The sequence below is a fragment of the Lepus europaeus genome, chromosome 20 (assembly GCF_033115175.1).
Source record: "Lepus europaeus isolate LE1 chromosome 20, mLepTim1.pri, whole genome shotgun sequence".
Classification (NCBI taxonomy): domain Eukaryota; kingdom Metazoa; phylum Chordata; class Mammalia; order Lagomorpha; family Leporidae; genus Lepus; species Lepus europaeus.
Genome location: NC_084846.1, coordinates 6,360,267 through 6,378,223, shown reverse-complemented (window position 1 = coordinate 6,378,223; position 17,957 = coordinate 6,360,267). Strand labels below are relative to the sequence as shown.

Here is a 17,957-nt window from a genome sequence, read left to right as displayed (position 1 = left end):
GAAGGGCGCTGCGCGACGTCATCGGAGCGCGCCGGAAGCGCGGCTTACCTCGGCCCCCGTGGCCGCCTGCGAGGATGGCTGGCTTTTCGGAGCTCGGGCTGTCTTCGTGGCTCGTGGAACAGTGTCGGCAGCTGGGTTTGAAGCAGCCCACGCCCGTGCAGCTCGGCTGCATCCCCGCCATCCTGGAGGGTGAGTGCGGCTTCCCCCGGAGGCGCCTCGCTGCCCCTGCCCAGCCAGGCAGGTGCCAGGGGGCTGGGGTACGGGCGAGCCCGGGTCGGTGCCGGCATCGAGGCCGCACGCGTGACTGACTCGCTCTGGAGGCTCTGCGAGCGCGGGCCGGGCGCGATCCGTGGCGTGGACCTCGCTGGCATTGTCGCCTTCGACAGGGGGCACTGAGGCCGTCCGAACCCCGGGGCCACCTCGGGCTGCGCCCCCGGCCCGGCCCAGCTGTGCCGTTCCGGAGGGGCGCGCAGGTTGAGGGGGTGACTGCTTCGGGTATCCAGGGGCTGGAATTCAGGGGGTCGGGGTGGGGGAAACTCTGGACTCCAGAAGCTCAGCCCAGGTGCTGGCCCAAGTCGCTGCTTCCCGGAAAACCGCCCTCCTGTTGGACGGGTCCGTAGCATCCCCTGCCTTCTAGGTTTGTCGGTTCCCCGCCGCGGGAATGGCAAAGGCAGGGGAGGGGCCGCCCGGTTCCTGTTAGCTGTGGGCGGCGCACCCACTCACCCACCGCCCCACGCCGCCTTGCCCTCTCCCAGGTCGGGACTGCTTGGGCTGCGCCAAGACGGGCAGCGGCAAGACGGCGGCCTTTGTCCTCCCCGTCTTGCAGAAGTTGTCCGAGGACCCCTACGGCATCTTCTGCCTGGTCCTGACGCCCACCAGGTGAGCCTGCCCCCGGGACGTCCACCCTGTGTGGGTGCAGGGGCCCAAGCACCCCGGGGCCACCCCCTGCTGCTTTGCCGGAAGTGGGGCAGCCGGGACAAAGCAAGGGACAAGTTGGGGGAAGGGTCGTGGGCGGGGCCAGGGAAGAGGGGACCCGGAGACCTGGGCGATGCCCGGCGCTGGGCTTCCGTGGCCCGTGGGACGCCGAGGTCACTGCTGAGATAGGGATACGGGGTGGGGGCGGGGCGGCTCCGTGACCCCGCTCTGCCCTCCGTGCCCGCAGGGAGCTGGCCTACCAGATCGCCGAGCAGTTCCGGGTGCTCGGGAAGCCTCTGGGCCTGAAGGACTGCATCATCGTGGGTGGCATGGGTACGGGGTGGGGGGGTCCTGGGGAGGGCTGGGGGGGGCCTGTGCCTGCGAGCCGCGCCCAGCCCCGCCCCTCGCTCCCTGCCCCCAGACATGGTGGCCCAGGCGCTGGAGCTCTCCCGGAAGCCGCACGTGGTCATCGCCACGCCGGGGCGCCTGGCTGACCACCTGCGCAGCTCCAACACCTTCAGCATAAAGAAGATCCGCTTCCTGGTGAGCCGGCCTGCGCGCACGCGCCGCACCTGCCGGGGCGTGCGGGGTGGGGGGCCAGGCCGCTGGGCACTGGGGCGGGGGCTGCCGGGCAGGGAGGGCCTCCCGGAGGAGGTGGCCTCGAGGGAGCCACGGTCAGCGCCGCCCCGCCCCCGCAGGTGATGGACGAGGCCGACCGGCTGCTGGAACAGGGCTGCACCGACTTCACCGCGGACCTGGAGACCATCCTGGCGGCCGTGCCGGCGCGCAGGCAGACGCTGCTGTTCAGCGCCACGCTCACCGACACGCTCCGAGAGCTGCAGGGCCTGGCCACCAACCAGCCCTTCTTCTGGGAGGCGCAGGCGCCGTGAGTGAGCGGCCGCCGGGCGGGGCGGGACCTGGGGGGAGGGCGCCCCGCGCCCACTGCGCTGCTGCAGCTCGGGGTCCCGCCTGTCTCCCCCCGCCCGCCCCAGGGTGCGCACCGTGGAGCAGCTGGACCAGCGCTACCTGCTGGTGCCGGAGAGGGTCAAGGACGCGTACCTGGTGCACCTGGTGCAGGGCTTCCAGGACGAGCACGAGGACTGGGCCATCGTCGTCTTCACCAACACGTGCAAGTGAGCTGAGGGGGCGGGAGCAGCCATGGTTCCCCCGCCGGTGCGCGGGCGGCCGGGGCGGGAGCAGCCATGGTTCGCCCGCTGGCGCGCGGGCGGCCGGGGCGGGAGCAGCCATGGTGTGGCCAGGGCGGGAGCAGCCATGGTTCGCCCGCTGGCGCGCGGGTGGCCGGGGCGGGAGCAGCCATGGTGTGGCCAGGGCGGGAGCAGCCATGGTTCGCCCGCTGGCGCGCGGGTGGCCGGGGCGGGAGCAGCCTCCCAGGGCTGAGGGCGGGCGCCGCGTCCCCCCAGGACCTGTCAGATCCTGTGCATGATGCTGCGCAAGTTCAACTTCCCCGCGGTGGCCCTGCACTCCATGATGAAGCAGGTGAGCCGGCCCCGCAGCGCCCCCTGCCGCCTGCTCTCGGCCGCGCGTGCGCCCTGCGCGCCTCCCTCCGCCCTGTCGCTCAGTGGCCCGGCCTCTCCCGCGGGGGGGGGGGCCCTGCTCCCCACCCACTCCTGACCCCCCTCCCCGACCCGGAGCAGAAGGAGCGCTTTGCTGCCCTGGCCAAGTTCAAGTCCAGCATCTACCGGATCCTGATCGCCACGGACGTGGCCTCGCGGTGAGCGGCTGGGCGGGGGTGGGGAGCGGCTTCCAGCCTGCCTCGGTTTCCCCGCCTGCACGGAGGCACTGAGCGACCTCTGCCTGCAGGGGCCTGGACATCCCCGCTGTGCAGGTGGTCATCAACCACAACACGCCCGGGCTGCCCAAGATCTACATCCACCGCGTCGGCCGGACGGCCCGCGCAGGTGAGGGCGGCCCGGGCTCCTGCAGCCCCCGCCCCCAAGGTCGGAAAAGGGCGGGAGGCAGCGCTGAAAACCCGGGGGGCGGGGGGCTCTTCCTTCCAGGAGCAAGGGCAGGGGGCGGTCTGCCTACAGGCGGCCGTCCCCAGGGACGTGGCACGCCCTGCCCCAGTCCCCATCGCTCCCTGTTGCCTCCCCATCAGGGCTGCCGGCCCGGGTTCAGGGGCAGGCAGAGCCGGGGCAGATGGGACGCCGCCCCTGTGGCCTCAGGGGCCAAGTTCAGCCCCTCGCCGTGACCCTGGCCCGGGGCCATGGTGTCCAGTGGGATTCTCTCATGCCTGGAGCCAGGGGACGGGGGTTCCTGGGGCTCAAACCCTTGCACCCTGACCCCGTGGCCGTGGGGACGTCCCACCTGCTCCCTGGGCCCCGGATGGGTCACTGTCCCAGAAATGGGGGCAGAGAAACCGGGGGTGCGGGGATCTGGGCCGGGGCGGATCACTGGCAGGCTTAGCCTGAGCCCCCCAGCAGACAAGCTGAAAAGGGAAACCAGTCCGGCCCCTAGCCCCGCCCCCGGCCGCTGACGCCGTGTGCCTCCCAGGGCGGCAGGGACAGGCCATCACACTGGTGACGCAGTACGACATCCACCTGGTGCACGCCATCGAGGAGCAGATCAGTGAGTGGGCGCGGGCGGGGCCCCAGGGCACGGGCGTGAGTGGGTGTGGGCGGAGCCCCCGGGCCCCCTGGCCCTGCTGGAACCCGGAAACATCTCCCCTGGGGAGCACAGCCCTTCCAAGACAAGGGTCCTTGGGGGGGCACTCAGGAAGAGGAGTTAACGGACCAGTGGGTGTAGCCCAGCAGTTGAGGTGCCCGTGTCCGGAAGCCCAGCGCCTGGGTTCAAGTCCTGGCTCTGGCTCCCTGCGCATGCGCACCCTGGGAGGCCACAGGGAGGGCTGCAGTCCTTGGGCCCCTGCACCCCCATGGGAGACCCGGATGGAGCCCCTGGCTCCTGGCTTTGTCCTCAGCCCGGCTCCAGCCGCTGTGGGCTCTGGGGAGCGACCCAGCACAGGGCAGGCCCCGTCTCTGTGTCTCTGTGGGTTCACTCCCCAAATGCCCGCAACAGCCAGGGCTGGGCCGGACCAGAGCCAGGAGCCAGGAGCTCCATCCGGGTCTCCCACGTGGGTGCAGGGACCCAGCTGATGCCCCACCCCCCGCCCATGCCCCACAGAAAAGAAGCTGGAGGACTTCCCGGTGGAGGAGGCCAAGGTGCTACAGATTCTCACGCAGGTCAACGTGGTGCGGCGGGAGTGTGAGATTGTGAGTGCAGGGGCGCGCGGCGCGCAGGGTGTGGGCGGCTCCCCCACCCCCAGCGAGGCACAGGCCCCTGACCCCGCCCCCCGCCCCGCAGAAGCTGGACGCCGCCCACTTCGACGAGAAGAAGGAGATCAACAAGCGGAAGCAGCTGATCCTGGAGGGCAAGGCGAGGCCGATGGGGCGCAGGCGGGGGCGGGGGGCGGGGTCCCTGCGCTTGGCCCGTGCCCCCGCTCAGCCGCCGCCTCCGCGTGCCCCCCTCCCACGGCAGGACCCGGACCTGGAGGCCAAGCGCAAGGCCGAGCTGGCCAAGATCCGGCAGAAGAACCGGCGCTTCCGGGAGAAGGTGGAGCGCACGCTGCAGCGGCGGAAGCGCAAGGCCCCGGCCTGAGCGCGGCGCCTGCCCGCACCCGCCCGCCCAGCGGGGCCCCGCCCAGCGCCCCTGCGCAGCCCCCTCGGCGGAATCCCGGACACTCAGCCGCCGCAGGGGCCCGTGGGCCCCTTCTCAGAGCCTCGACGTGGGACCGAACGCCAGTCCCAGCCGCCCCGCCCAGAGGTGCCTGGTATACAGGCGGTGCTCAATAAATGGGGCTTTTGATTTACACGGTGTGGCCCTCGGGGGAGGATCTGACCCCGGCCACTGCGGCTGCAAGGCCCCGGGCCCGGGTGGACACGGCCGGGCCACCTCGGCCCGCGACGGCCGGACGGGGACGGGGCAGCGGCGCCAGGGGAGCCGGCCAGGCCCGTGGGCACTTGGCCGCCCCCGCCCTGTGGCTCCCGATGGCCACGCGGACACAGAACCACCCAGACGCACCCCATGGGGCCCCACACACCACACCACGCAGCCTGGCTTAGAAATGTAATCGACCCCAGCGCGTGGCCTGGGGAGTCTAGAAATGTCTACACAACGGAGAAGCTCGGACGGCCCCCTGGTCCCTGCCAGGGCGGACAGGCCCGACGGCGCCGCCTGCGGCCTGGCCCGTGTGCCCCAGGCGGGACCGAGCCGTCGGGCAGTGTCTCCCACCCCCAGGCCCTCGCCGAGGGCGTCCCCCAGCTCAGGGCGCGGCCTCGGCCAGGCGGGCCAGGCCCTCCCGCAGCTCGCTCAGCTCGAACAGCCGCACGTCCAGCAGCTGCGCGGCCCGGCCCACCTCGGCCCGTGCCCGCTCCCGCTCGGCCCGCGCCTCCTCCAGGCTGCGCTCGGCCACCCGCAGCTGCTGCTCCAGTTCCGCGTTGCGCGTCTCCAGGTCCTGCGGGGGGCGGGGGAGGGCAGGCAGGAGCACCTGAGCGCCATGGCCGTGACCCCCCACCCCTGCCGCCCCCTCGCTCATTCCAGGTCAGGTGCCCAGCGGGCACCCTGCCCCCACCCCCAGCTCTGCTCTTCCTGGGGCGGGGGCGGGAAGCTGCACGTGCTGGGCCCACAGGAGGCGCCCCCGAGTGTCAGAAAAATCCTTCCGCGAAAGCCAAGCCAGCCAGCAGGCTTCCGCACCCGCAGTGCCGGCATCCCACTGGAGCGCCGGTTCGAGTCCCGGCTGCTCCACTCCCGATCCAGCTCCCTGCTAGGGAGCCTGGGAAAGCAGTAGACGATGGTCCGAGTGCTTGGGCCCCTGCACCTGCACGGGAGACCCGGGGGGAGCCCCTGGCTCTGGCCATTGAGGCCATTTGGGGAGTGACCCAGCAGATGGAAGACCTCTCTGTAACTCTGCCTTTGAAATAATCTTAAAAAAGCCCGTAGGCTCCGTGACTTGAGACAGAGGGTGAGCGCAGGCCCCGGCGCGGCCACGCGGGGCGCTCCCGCACCTGCACCTTCTGCTGGGTCTCCTCGCGCTGCCCAGCGTCCGCCGCCTCCTGCGGCCCGGCCGCCTGGCTCTTCAGCGTTTGGATCTCCTGGAAGACAGTGCTCGTCTGGCCCTGCCCGGGGGGCCCGGCGCCCCCGCCCCGCGGGAGGGAGACCCCCGGGGGCCGTGTCCCCGCCGACCTGGTCCTTGGTCTGCACCAGGGCCTCCAGCTGCTCCAGCGACTGGCCCTGCCCTTCCTTCTCGCTGACGGCCGTGGCCTCGGCAGCAGCCTGGGCCTCCAGCTCAGCCACCTGGGAGACAGGAAGAGAAACCCCCGCGCCTCAGCCCGAGCTCCCCGAAGCCCCCGGCCCCGGGCTCTGCACGCCCACCACGGCGGCTCACGGCCTTGGCTGGGGCGCCTCTGGGGAGCTTGGACTTTTCGGGTACAAGGACCCCCCCTCTGAGATTGGTGGGTCTTAGACCCATTTTACAGAGCAACACACTGAGGCTCGGGCAACGGACTGTGGACCCAGGGCACACGGTAACACGGTTCGCGCGCGAACGCGGGGGTTGCGGTGTTGGGGGTGTGTGTGTGGGGTCTCCCCACAGTCGCCAGGGCCAGCCGGGGGCTCCGGGAGGGAGGGGCGCCCGCACCCGCTGCCGCAGCCGCTCGGCCTCCGCGCGCTGGGCCTCCAGCTGCTGCCTCCACTGGGCGGCGGCGGCGTTGGCCTCTCGCAGGGCGCCGGCCAGCTTGTTGTTGCTGTCCTGCAGCGCGAAGAACTCGGCCTCCCACTGCACCTCGCCCACCGAGCTGCGGAGACGCTAGGGTCGGCAGGGGCCGGGCGAGCGGGAGTGCGCGGGGCTAACGGGCGTGGCCTGGTGAGGGGTGGGCGGGGCGGAGGCGGGGCCTGGCTAAGGGCGGGCACTGGTAGTACAGCGCTAGCTAGAGGGCGTGGCCTGGTTGGGGGCGGCACTGTGGGCGGGGCCTGCTGGGGCGGGCACGCCGTAGTGGGCGCTGGCTAACGGGCGTGGCCTGGCTGGGGCGGAGGCGGGGCCAAGGGCGGGCGCGCGGCAGTACGGTTCTGGCTAGGGGCGTGGCCTGGCTTTGGGGGCGGGCACTGGTGGGCGTGGCCAGGATAGGGCGCCAGGCAGTGTCGCTGGGTTCACTGGGTCTGGGGGCGGCGTGAGAGGGGCGGGGCCAGCGATCCCCCCTCCTCCAGGTGAGAGGCGGGGCCGGCCCCGCCTGCCAGGGGCCGCCCCCTCCCTCTCGCCGCCCCTCACCCCTCGGACAGCATCTTCTTGAGCCGCTCCCGCTCGGTGGGGCCGGGGGCTTCGGCGCTCTGGCTGCGGAACAGCTTCTCCTCGCCGGGGCCATTGGCGCTGACCAGCGGGCTGGGAGGCACCTGCGGTGGGCGCGAGGTGGGCGGCGGTGTCCATCAGGGACGTGTCCAAGCGGGTGTCACCGGGCAGAGATGTGGGGATCCGCGTGGATGGAGAAGACCCCAGGCAGGCCCGCCCCTCCCTTCCTCGACCGCTTTCCGTGGCTCCCTGGGGGCCCTGGGCCCCCCACCCTGCCCGCACCCCTTTCACCCAACCCTGTAGGTGCAGACCCCACTGCGGTTCTGCCCCCACCCGGCTGGTGACCACGCCCGCCAGGGGCTGGTGACCACGCCCCCACAGCTCTGGGTTGTGTTTGAGCCCAGTGCGGCCCCCCGGCCGGTGGCGGGGAGGCGGGGCTGACCTGGTGGGAGACCAGCCCCAGAGCCGGGCTCGTGAGCTCGGCCCCTCCGTCCTGAGACTTCTCCCGAGCCAGCCTGGCCGCTTCCTTCACTTCTTGGAACTTCTCCGCAAACTGGAGGGAGGAGGGGAGGGGCAGGGGTCAGCGGGACCCCCAGCGCCCCCCACAGCACCCCACGCACACCGCTCTGCCGCTGTGGGAGGGGCCTTGGGGGCTGCGCATCCCCTGAGCCCACAAACAGGAAGCAGGGGGCACAGGCCTGGAGAATGATGTCCCCACGAGCAGAGTGGGCCCCGTCGCGGGTGGGGCGTTCACGGAGGTGGCATTAATCCCCCCAGCCACGGTGGGAGTGCCGGGAAGGGGAGGGGGAGAGAGAGAGAGGTCTTCCATCTACTGGTTCGCTCCCCAAATGCCCACCACAGCCACGGCTGCGCCAGGACCCCCACGTGGGGCCCAAGCCCTTGGGCCATCGTCCACTGCCTTCCCAGGCCACAGCAGGGAGCTGGGAAGTGGAGCGGCCGGGACTCGAACCGGCGCCCACATGGGATGCCGGCGCCGCAGGCAGGGGCCCCCTCCCTTCATAACAGAGAGTGTGGGTCTGGGGGTGCAGCGGGCGGGGGCACTCAGTAAGAAAGCAGCTGTCCCGTTCTTGTTTTCCGGTACTAAATATCCACACTGACCAGTTTACCAGGAAGGGTAAGCTGCTTAAAAAAAAAAAAATCCTTAGTAGAAAAATAATTTTTAAGAGAAAATAACAGGCACACAGCCAGGTGTTTGCGCAAAAAACACCGGGACCCTGAACAGCCCCCTGGGGGATAATGATCTTTTGCCAAACAGCCCCCAAACCGTGGACCGCTCTCGGGGGAGGGGCAGATGACCTTTGACCCCCGTGTCGTCCCACTCCCAGAAATCAAAGGCCTTCGTCTGAGGGCGGGCCAGGCTCCTGGGAGGAAGCCGGCGAGCCCATCTTCCCGGCCAGAGCAGGGAGCGGACAGGACGGCGGATGGAGGCCACCGCGTGGGACCCCTGCGCCCCTCCCCCGACGTCAGAGCGCTGGGTCCGAGCCAGCTCCTGGCGCATGCGCCTGGGAGAGCAGCGGAGGATGGCCCAAGTGCTCCGGCCCCTGCACCTGCGCAGGAGAGCCGGCTGCAGCTCCTGGCTCCTGGCTTCAGCCTAGCCCGGCTCTGTCCGGCTGCCGTAGCTGGGGGGGAGAGAACCAGTGGATGGAAGACTCTCTCTGTCCCTTGGCCTTTAAATAAAATGCCAGTGCACGGAGACAGCCCGAGGGTCCCACACGGCAACCATGAGCATCCGAGTCCCCAAAGAGGAGCAGGGAGAGTCCCCCTAGGAGCAAGGAGCCAGCAGGACTGGGGCTCGAACCAGGGGAACCGGACTCAGCTCATTCTGCGCGCCCATTCTGCAGCCTGGGAAAACAGAGACCCAGGCCCACCTGGGTTAGATGCTGCTCCGAGGCAAAGCCGAGGCCGTAGACGGTGTTGGCGCGGCTGTCCGCCCACTGCCCAAACTTCTGCGAGGTTTTGGTGAAGGTCATGTTGGGGGTGACAGTGCTGTTGATGACGGCCTGGGGATGGGATGGGGGCAAAGTTGACAGGCGCTGACAACGGTGACCTTGGAAACTCTCTCCCCCATTTGACCTCGCAGGGGTCAGTGGGGGGGTTCCCATGCCCCGCGGCACACGGCAAGGTGGGGGGACCACCCCCGGGACCACGCCCCCGACCTTGGCGCCTCCGATGCTAATGATCCGGTAGACATTTCGGGTGGCATCGTAGAAGTAGGACACGGTGAGCGCATGTTTGCCCGCGGGAATCCAGTTCCGCTTGGTGGCCGGGTCGATCTGGAACACGTGTGCCCGAGTGCTGAAGATGGGCTGTTCCCTGGGCGGGCAGAGGGTGCTTAGTGGGGGGCAGGGCCGTGCTGGGTGCCCCCCCCCGGGGGGCTGGGCTCAGGGTCAGGGGAGCTGGGCGCTCACCTGGCTGTGGACATTGGTCAGACCGGGCTGGGTGGCCGGAGCGGCTGGTTTGGCCCCTGTAGGGGGGAAGGGGGCTGTGAGCATCCCCTAAGAGCCACCAGCAGGTGCACAGACCTTCAATCAGGAAAGTGCAGAGCTGGAGAAAAGGGGGTCCCACCCTCCCCTGTCCCGGGGCAGCGCTCGGGGGCCCCTGACATCCCGCCCTGGGTACGAGACGCCCCCCACAAGACCCCCTCTCCATCCTGAGCTATGCTCACGACCCACCAGCACCCATCCGTCTCCAAACCAGGGGCCTTCCACCAAAATGTGGAGCGCTGCCAGGTGCCCAGAAACCAGCTCCCAACCAAACTCCCTGAGGGGACCCCTCACCCCCCAGCAGCCCCCCTGGGACACCGGCGCACCTTGAAGACAGAGTCCAAATCCCCAGGGACTCCCCCCCCCCATCCAACGCAGGTGCCCTCCAGGGCGGGGGCAGGGCAGGATCCAGGAGGGGGCAGAAGAGGGTCCCCCAGTCTCCCTGTTGCTTCTCTTAGCCGCCACCCCCAGAAAGCTGCCCCCAGGACCCCCAGACCTGCACCCGCGGGGGACCTCCGAGGTCAGAGGCCGCGATGCCCCTTCCCACACCGCTGCTGTCGGGGGTCCCAGACTCGGAACCCGGAGCCCCCCCCCCCACCGGCAGGGGGAGCGGCGGCCGCTTGGGCCTGGGCCTGGGGCGGGTCCCGGGCGCGGCAGGGGTTAGGGGGGCCGCAGAGGTGCCCTTCCGGCCCCGGGCCCTCCCCAGCCGAGACTGGGGCGTTGGGACAAGTTACTCACCCACGGGTCACGCGTCCAGGACGCCGCCGAGCGCGCCCGGGCTCCCGGAGCGGGGTGGGGGTGGGGGGTTCGCCACCCCCCGGGCCCGGGGCAGAGGCCCCACACCCTATGCGCCCGGGACTCATCCGCGGGGGTAGGGGACGCCCCGGGTGCGCCCCCCCTCGGGACGTCGGAGAGCCCCAGGTCCGCGACTCCGGGGGACACCTTCCCTGCCACCCCCACCGCCAGGCGCGGAACTTCGGGGACACCCTGCTGACTCGGACCTCGGAAAGTCGGGGATCCCCCCCACCCCGCGCGCGCAGCCTCCTCCGACGCCGGGTGCGGAACTTCGGGCACCTCGCGCGCCCAGCCGTCCCCTCCCGGCCCCCGACTTCGGAACTTCGGGGACCCTCCCCCGCCTCGGCCGCCGCTCCAAGCCCAGATCTAGAACTTCGGGGACCGCCCCCTCGCGCCGCCCGCCTCCCCAGCCCCCAGGTCCGGAACTTGGGGATCGCCCCGCGGCTCCCCCCTCCCCCCAGCCCCCGCCCGGGCCCTGGGACTCCGAGGCCCCCCGCGCCCCGGCCGCAGGATCGGCCGGCCGGGCTCACCCTGCCGGGTCTGCGCCCCGCTCGCTCCCAGCCTCCGGGGCCCGCGCCCTCCGCGCCGCCCGCGCCTTTGTCTGCGCCGCCGCCGCCCGCGCCGCCTCCGGTCCCATCGCGGCCGGTCCCGACGCGGCCGCCGCCCGCCCCGCCTCCCCGGGCCGCCGAGGCCGCCCCGCTGCGCCCCCTGCTGGCCCCCGACGGCGGGCGGGGGAGGGGTGGGGATGGAGAGACGGACGGACGGCGGACGTCCGGACAGGGACAGCAGGCGGATGCACAGAGCTGGGGGGGGGGGGGCGGGATCCCGCCCTCGGGCCTGGGCTGGGGGGGCCACCGGGGCAGCCGGGCGGGGCTCGGGAGCTGGGTGCGGATTCTGTGCCCAGGAGATGCAAACAGTAGGTGCTCCGTGGGGGCTACCACCGAAAAGAGACGTGGTGGGGCAGGGCGGCCTGGGCCCCTGGCTCTCCCCAGAGGACCCCAGGCCCGGAGGTGGAATGACCCACGCTGCCTGGGGGCAGGCCTGCCCCTCCCCCCCACCTTTCTCTGGAACTTTCTCCGGAGGCCCCCCCCCCCACTGTTCATGGGTTCAGGTCCTGCAACAACTCAGCCCAAGGGCCCCCGAGGCTCTGGGCCCCACCCCCGAACCTTCCCACGGCCTCAGGGGCTCTCCCCCCCCAGCCCCCCTGCGCCGTGTCGCTAACCAGAATCCCCCAGCGCAGCCGGTCGCCACCTTTCACGAATGACCGTTGCGTGAATCCAGGGTCCGGCCGCCTCCGCGCCTCCCCACCCCGGATGCGCTCCGTTCTGGCGCCTGGGTTCCGAGGCTCAGCTCCGCTGTGGTCCGCCTCCTCCAGGAGGCCTCCCTTGGTTCTCTCAGCCTTGAAAGGGGCTCTCTATCCCCCGACGGCCCCATGGCTTCCCAGGGGCCTCTGTACTGAGCGCGGTGCCGACCCGTGCGTGGGCCCCTCCTCCGGGCGCGGCCCAGCTGCCGCTGCGCCAGCCGAGGGCTTAGCTCCCAGCTCGGGCCCAAAGGCACAAACTCTGGGGAACACGGGGATGGGGTCTGTTCTGTCCACAGACCGACCTTTCCTTAGGACCAGCAAAATCATTTTTTTAAAATAACTAAATCCGTTTCTGGCAGGCCCGAGCAAGGCTCCTGGAAGCCACCCCGGGTTTGCCGAGTGCTGGGCGGGCTCCGCGCTGGGGCCACGTGGGGATCAGGGCGGGGGAGGGGAGAGCAGCTGGGCAAGGGGCCCGAGCTGACTTTGTTCCTAGCGTAGGCAGAAAGCAACAGTGTCTGTGTGTGCGAGAGAGAGAGAGGGAGAGAGTGAGCGAGCGAGCACTGAGAGGCTACCCTGAACCCCGTTCCCGGCTTCCGGGAGGGGTGGCACCCGGTTGGCCTTGAGCAACCCTGACCTGAAGCTGTCTCAGCTGAGTCTGGGCTTGAGGGGGTGGGCGTGGCTCCCTGGGTGTGGACCTCAGTTTTCCCCCCTGAGAAATGGGCGGATGCTGGCAGGGTTGGAAGGAGCGGTAGGGCGGGGAGGAGCTGGTGTAGACCTGGCTGTTCCCCCAGGGGGGTGGGGGACAGGAGAAAGGGCTGCCCTGAGTGTCTGCCCCACCCCCACCCCAGCCAGAGCCCTCTCCTGCCTTGATGTCTCGGGTCCGAGGGTCTGGAGAGGGGCTTCTGCTCCTCCCGGGAGAGCTCCCTTCGGCCCAAGCAGGGGCCCAGCCTCCTGGTCCCACGCCTGTCCGTGCCACGGTTCGGCTCCCATTCACCTCCCGTGTGGCTCTGTCCCGCTCCTGGATCAAGCCAGACCTGCAGCAGACCCCACACAGAGAGACAGGAGCCCCAGCGTCTGCCAAGACCCCTGGGAGCAACAGGTGGCGCAGACCCAGGTACTCCGGTCCCTACCAGGACACCCGGGGCCGGGCCAGGCTGAAGCCGGGAGCCAGGAGCTCCCTCGGGCTCCCGCGTGTGTGTAGGGGCCCAGGGACTCCAACCATCTTCTGCTGCTTTCCCAGGCCATAGCAGGAGCTGGATCAGAAGTGGCGCAGCTGGGACTCGAACCCGGTGTTCGTATGGGAGGCTGGGCCACCACACCAGCCCCTACCTGCCCCTTTCTTTCCCCTGTCCTCCCCCCCCCCCCGGCCATAACAAGTTGGTCCAGCTTCCAGACTTTAGGCGCTTGGCAAACTCCTATTCACCCCTCAAAGCCCCACCTCTGTGTCCACCTCTGACTCCCCCTGGCCTCAAGAGCTGAGACAAACCCATGTCCTCTCAGCACTGGCTGGACGCCCAGGGGTCAAGGGCGAGCGAGAGTGTGATGCCTCAGGGGCATCGCTCGCAGCAGACCCTGCCTCAAGTTCAGAACTTGGCCTCTGACCCAGGCCAGAGCGAAGTCACTCCATGCCTTCCACTTCCAGCCCATGCCGGAAGGGGTTAACAGGCAGGAGGGGGCCCAGCCCTGGGTTGAGGACCCCAGGTCCGGGGTGGGGGGCGGGGTAAAGGAGGCAGGGGCTGGAAACATCCAGGCTGGACCCGCGTTCCGTTGCCCCAGACCTAATTACCCTAATTGGCCACGTGCGCTAATTACCAGGTGGCTGGGCGGGGCCGCCCCATTTCCGGGAGGGAGGTTGGGGCCCGATTATTTTTGGCCGCGTCGTCCTTGAAGTCTCGGCCGGCGTCCAGGGGGAGGACAGAAAGTGGGGCGGAGAAATCGCGGCCACCACGGGAGGGCGGCTGGCGGGGGGGGGGGGGGGGGCTGGCGTCCGGGGGCTGGGGGTCCCAGGCTTGGCGGCCTGGTTGGGAGGTGTGTTTTCCACGGGAGAGGGGCTGTGCAGGGTCCGCAGAGAGACCTGGCTACCCTGCAGCGTGGCTGTGCATTCTTGGGAGGCTCCCCCGGCCCTGCTGGCCGGAACAGGCGTGAGTGCCAGGATGTGCTGGGCACCGGGCATGTGCAAAGGTCCTGGGGTGGGGGCGGGGAAGCTGGAGGAACCTGGGGGATCCTGCAGGCGGTGGGGGGGCTGAGGCCCGGCAGGTGCATGGGGGGGGGATTTCTTATCCTGGGCGGAGCCGGCACCGGGACACGGCGAGCCCTCCGCCAGGGAGGCCCTGCCCGGCTGGGAAGCTCCCCAGCTCTGGCTGCCTGCCGCCCACCCCCTCCCACGCTCCGTCTGGGCCTCGCGGGAACAGCTGTGGGAACAGAGAGCTGCGAGGGGCTCCGGGGGCCGCGTTCCCCCCCCCCCGCGGGGGCCGCCGGGCACCCAGTGTTCTCGCGCGGCAGGGTGCCTCAGCCATGGCGCCTCCTGCCTCGCTCCGGCACAGGACCCCCCTGCCCCCGCCCCCCCAGCCCAGGCTGGACTCCCGGGAGCCCCCTCTGGCCAGCACCTGCTGCAGGCCTCTGGGTGCCCCCCCTTGGCTGTGTGGCCTGGAAAACCAGCCCCACGACCTCCTCCTCCAGGAAGCCCTCGCAGCAATCTCGACCCCCACCCTGCCCCAGGACATGGGGGTCTGTGCCCAGCTCTGCTTCAGCCCCCGACTCCCCCAGGCCCAGCAGGGGTGCACAGAGCCAGGGCCTACGTTAGCAGGGAGCTGGATTGGAAGCGGAGCAGCCGGGACTCGAACCCGTGATCCTATGGGACGCCGGTGCAGCAGGCAGCTTCCTAACCCAGGGCACCACAGCGCTGGCCCCAGGGGCAGGGCTCTAACACACAGCGGGTGGATCTGGTGCAGTCTGTGCAAAGGCCCTGAGGCCCGGGTGCCCACGAGCCCCAGACAGGACGCGGGTGAGACCCGGGCAGAGGGGGTTACGGGGGCTACGGCATGGACACCCGCAGAAGGGGCCCCCCGTGGGGTGTGGAGTGGACCCCTCCCCCTGGGGGCGGCCTCAGGCTGCCAGGGTTTCCTTGAGGATGAAGGGGGCTCTGGGCTCATCTCCCTTGTGGGAGGAAGCGTTAACCCCTTCCTGCCCCTGCCCGCCTTCCTCTGCCTCCCAAGGCCAAGGGCGCTGACCCCAGGGCCTTATGGCGGAAATGTCAGCGGACACGGGCGGAAAACACCTGCTTCCGGGAGAGTCCCGGCGCCGGGTTCCACGCCGGCTCCACCCCCGGCTCCGTCTCCTTATGCCTGGGAGGCCTCCCAGCAGTGGGGAGGGGACTCGTGGCCGGGCCTCGCTGCATTCCCTCGGCGCTGGATAAATGCTCGCGATGGATGCAGGAGGCGCGGCGTAGCCCACAGGACTCCTGGGAGAAGACTGCCCTGCCCCAGCGCTAAAGGAAAACGCAGCGAGGGCCCTGGGGAAACTGAGGCCGAGAGCAGAAAGGGGGCGGGGCCAAGAGCAGAGAGACCCCTCCCCCAGGGACCCGCCCATCTCCCCTGGCAGCACAAAGTCCCGGCACCTGCTCGGAAGAAGAGGTGGGGAGCAGAGGGCCGGATCTGGGAGGGGGCACGGGGCCCTAGACGGCTGCATTGGTCCGGGGCACCTGGCGGGGGGGGGGGGGGAGAGGCTGTGGCCAGGCGCGCCCCCGGGGGAGTCCCGGCTGTCCTGGGGGGGCACTGTCCAGGGAGGGGGCAGTACAGGCTGGGACCCCCACCCCCAGGGCCGGGGTTGGTGTCCAGGGGTGGGGGCTTCCTGACACACAGCCCTCGCCCACCAGGAGCAGAGCCACCCGCGGAGAGGGCGGGGACAGAGCTGCAGGGGGCGGTAAGGGGGGGGGGGTCCCTGGGTGAAAGGCAGGGTGACGGCGAGAGAGGGAGAGAGAGAGAGGGAGAGAGAGAGAGGGACAGAGAGAGACAGAGAGAGGTCTTCCATCCGCTGGCCGCAATGGCCAGAGCTGTGCCGATCTGGAGCCAGGAGCCAGGAGCTTCTCCTGGTCTCCCAGTGGGTGCAGGGCCCCAAGGGCTTGGACCATCTTCTGCTTTCCCAGGCCACAGCAGAAAGCTGGACCGGAAGTAGAGCAGCCGGGACTCGAACCGGCGCCCCTGGCTGCGAGCTTCCGCCAGGCGCAGCCCCGCCTGCTGCTTTTATCTGGAAGTGAACCAGCAGACGGGAGAATTTTTCCTCTTCTGTCTTTCAAATAAAAATGCGAATAAGGAAATAAATAATTCTCAAATAAATAAATAAATGGGAAAAAGAGCGCAGTGGAGGGACCTCCGGCGCAGGAGGTGGGGAGGGAGGGGCTGAGAATGTTCTGGGGGGGGGGCACCTGGAGGAACTCCTGGTGGCTTGGGGGCCGCCCCGGGCGGGTTGGGGGTCCCGGGCCACACCCCCACATCCTGGCCCGTGGGGGTGGGGCTCCCGCGCGGCGGCCTCCCCCTGGTAGAAGACAGGAAGACAAAACAAAGGGTGGGGGCGGGCAGAGGGGGCCCAGCCCGCGGGAAGGGACGTCGTGGGGGCGTCCTCCGGCTGCACCGCCCCGCCCCGCGCGAACACGGCCGGCTCTGCTGACGGGGGCGGGGCCGCTGGGACAGGTGCAGCCGGCGCCCCGGAGGACGAGCCGGGCTGAGTCAGGCGGACGTGGCCTGGGAGCTGGGGCGAGGCCGGCCTTTGGGGCAGATGGTCCTGGGGCAGCCGGTGGGAGCGGAGGGACCCGGCCAGTCCTCGCCCGACGCGCGGGGTTGAGCCCGGGGACGCAGACCTGCCCAAGCCCAGCGTTGTTATTTGTTGCTGTTATTATTGCGGGTTGAGCATCCTTCATCCAAAAACCTCAGATGCCCCCAGGCCGCCACTTGCTGGCATGAAGATGATGCCGTACGGAAGACGCCGCGCCGACCCCTGGGATGGCCACAGCCACAACGCAGGCGCATTAAATGGGATGTGGGGGCCGGCGCTGCGGCACGGCGGGGCAGGTCGCCGCCTGCGGCGCCGGCATCCCTTATGGGCACCTGTTCGAGACCCGGCTGCTCCACTTCCGGTCCAGCTCTCTGCTGTGGCCTGGGAAAGCAACAGGTGATGGCCCGAGTCCTTGGGCCCCTGCACCCGCGTGGGAGACCCGGATGGAGCTCCTGGCTCCTGGCTTCAATCTGGCCCAGCTCTGGCCGTTGTGGCCATCTGGGGAGTGAACCAGCGGATGGAGGACCTCTCTCTCTCCTCTCTCTGTGTAACTCTGACATTCAACTAAATAAATAAATCTTAAAACAAACAAACAAACCAGGGAGCAGCAGCAGCTCCTGTGAGGCGGCCGGGAGGCAGGAGCCCCGCCTCCCCGCTCCCCGTGGACCCGGCTTGAACGTGGACTTCCGCTTCTCCTGCCCTGACCTGCCTGGGTGGGGCCCCGCCTTGCCTTCCACACCAGTGGCTGCGGTGTGAATAAGCGGGTGTGGTATGCATGTCGGATTTTTTTTCAAGATTTTATATATTTATTTGAGAGGCAGAGTTACAGAGAGAGAGAGAGAGAGAGAGAGAGAGGTCTTCCATCTGCCGGTTCACTCCCCAGTTGGCCACAATGTCTGGTGTTGTGCTGATCTGAAGCCAGGAGCCAGGATCTTCCTCCGGGTCTCCCACATGGGCACAGGGGTCCAAGGACTTGGGCCATCCTCCACTGCCTTCCCAGGACATAGCAGAGAGCTGGATGGGAAGTGGAGCAGCTGGGACTTGAACCGGCGCCCATATGGGATGCTGGTGCCACAGGCAGAGGCTTAGCCCACTACGCCACAGCTCCGGTCTCTGTGCATCTGATCTTTATAAGTAGAAGAAAGAAATCTAAACATTGAGGTTCTTTTAAAAGTAAGGAATCAGGCCGGTGCCGCGGCTCACTAGGATAATCCTCCGCCTTGCGGCGCCGGCACACCAGGTTCTAGTCCCGGTCGGGGTGCCGGATTCTGTCCTGGTTGCCCCTCTTCCAGGCCAGCTCTCTGCTATGGCCCGGGAAGGCAGTGGAGGATGGCCCAGGTCCTTGGGCCCTGCACCCCATGGGAGACCAGGAGAA

General features: G+C 69.7%; 2 protein-coding genes across 2 annotated transcripts; one reads left to right on the top strand and one right to left on the bottom strand.

Annotated features, from left to right (window-relative positions):
- The first annotated feature begins 21 nt into the window (after nucleotides 1–21).
- Nucleotides 22–4,738, top strand: DDX49 (DEAD-box helicase 49). The gene is made up of 13 exons (XM_062178744.1): nucleotides 22–189; nucleotides 756–879; nucleotides 1,163–1,248; nucleotides 1,337–1,458; nucleotides 1,614–1,801; nucleotides 1,908–2,048; nucleotides 2,337–2,412; nucleotides 2,571–2,647; nucleotides 2,737–2,834; nucleotides 3,427–3,501; nucleotides 4,054–4,142; nucleotides 4,234–4,305; nucleotides 4,408–4,738. The coding sequence occupies exons 1-13, from the start codon at nucleotides 75–77 to the stop codon at nucleotides 4,525–4,527; spliced, it is 1,383 nt and encodes a 460-aa protein (XP_062034728.1). The 5' UTR covers nucleotides 22–74; the 3' UTR covers nucleotides 4,528–4,738.
- Nucleotides 4,739–5,176: 438 nt separating this feature from the next.
- On the bottom strand, nucleotides 5,177–11,115 carry HOMER3 (homer scaffold protein 3). The gene is made up of 10 exons (XM_062178338.1): nucleotides 11,040–11,115; nucleotides 9,640–9,695; nucleotides 9,388–9,544; nucleotides 9,100–9,231; nucleotides 7,653–7,763; nucleotides 7,193–7,314; nucleotides 6,566–6,722; nucleotides 6,112–6,222; nucleotides 5,934–6,020; nucleotides 5,177–5,383 (listed from the first exon to the last, which is right to left on the bottom strand). The coding sequence occupies exons 2-10, from the start codon at nucleotides 9,651–9,653 to the stop codon at nucleotides 5,192–5,194; spliced, it is 1,083 nt and encodes a 360-aa protein (XP_062034322.1). The 5' UTR covers nucleotides 9,654–9,695; nucleotides 11,040–11,115; the 3' UTR covers nucleotides 5,177–5,191.
- Between the last annotated feature and the right edge of the window lie 6,842 nt (nucleotides 11,116–17,957).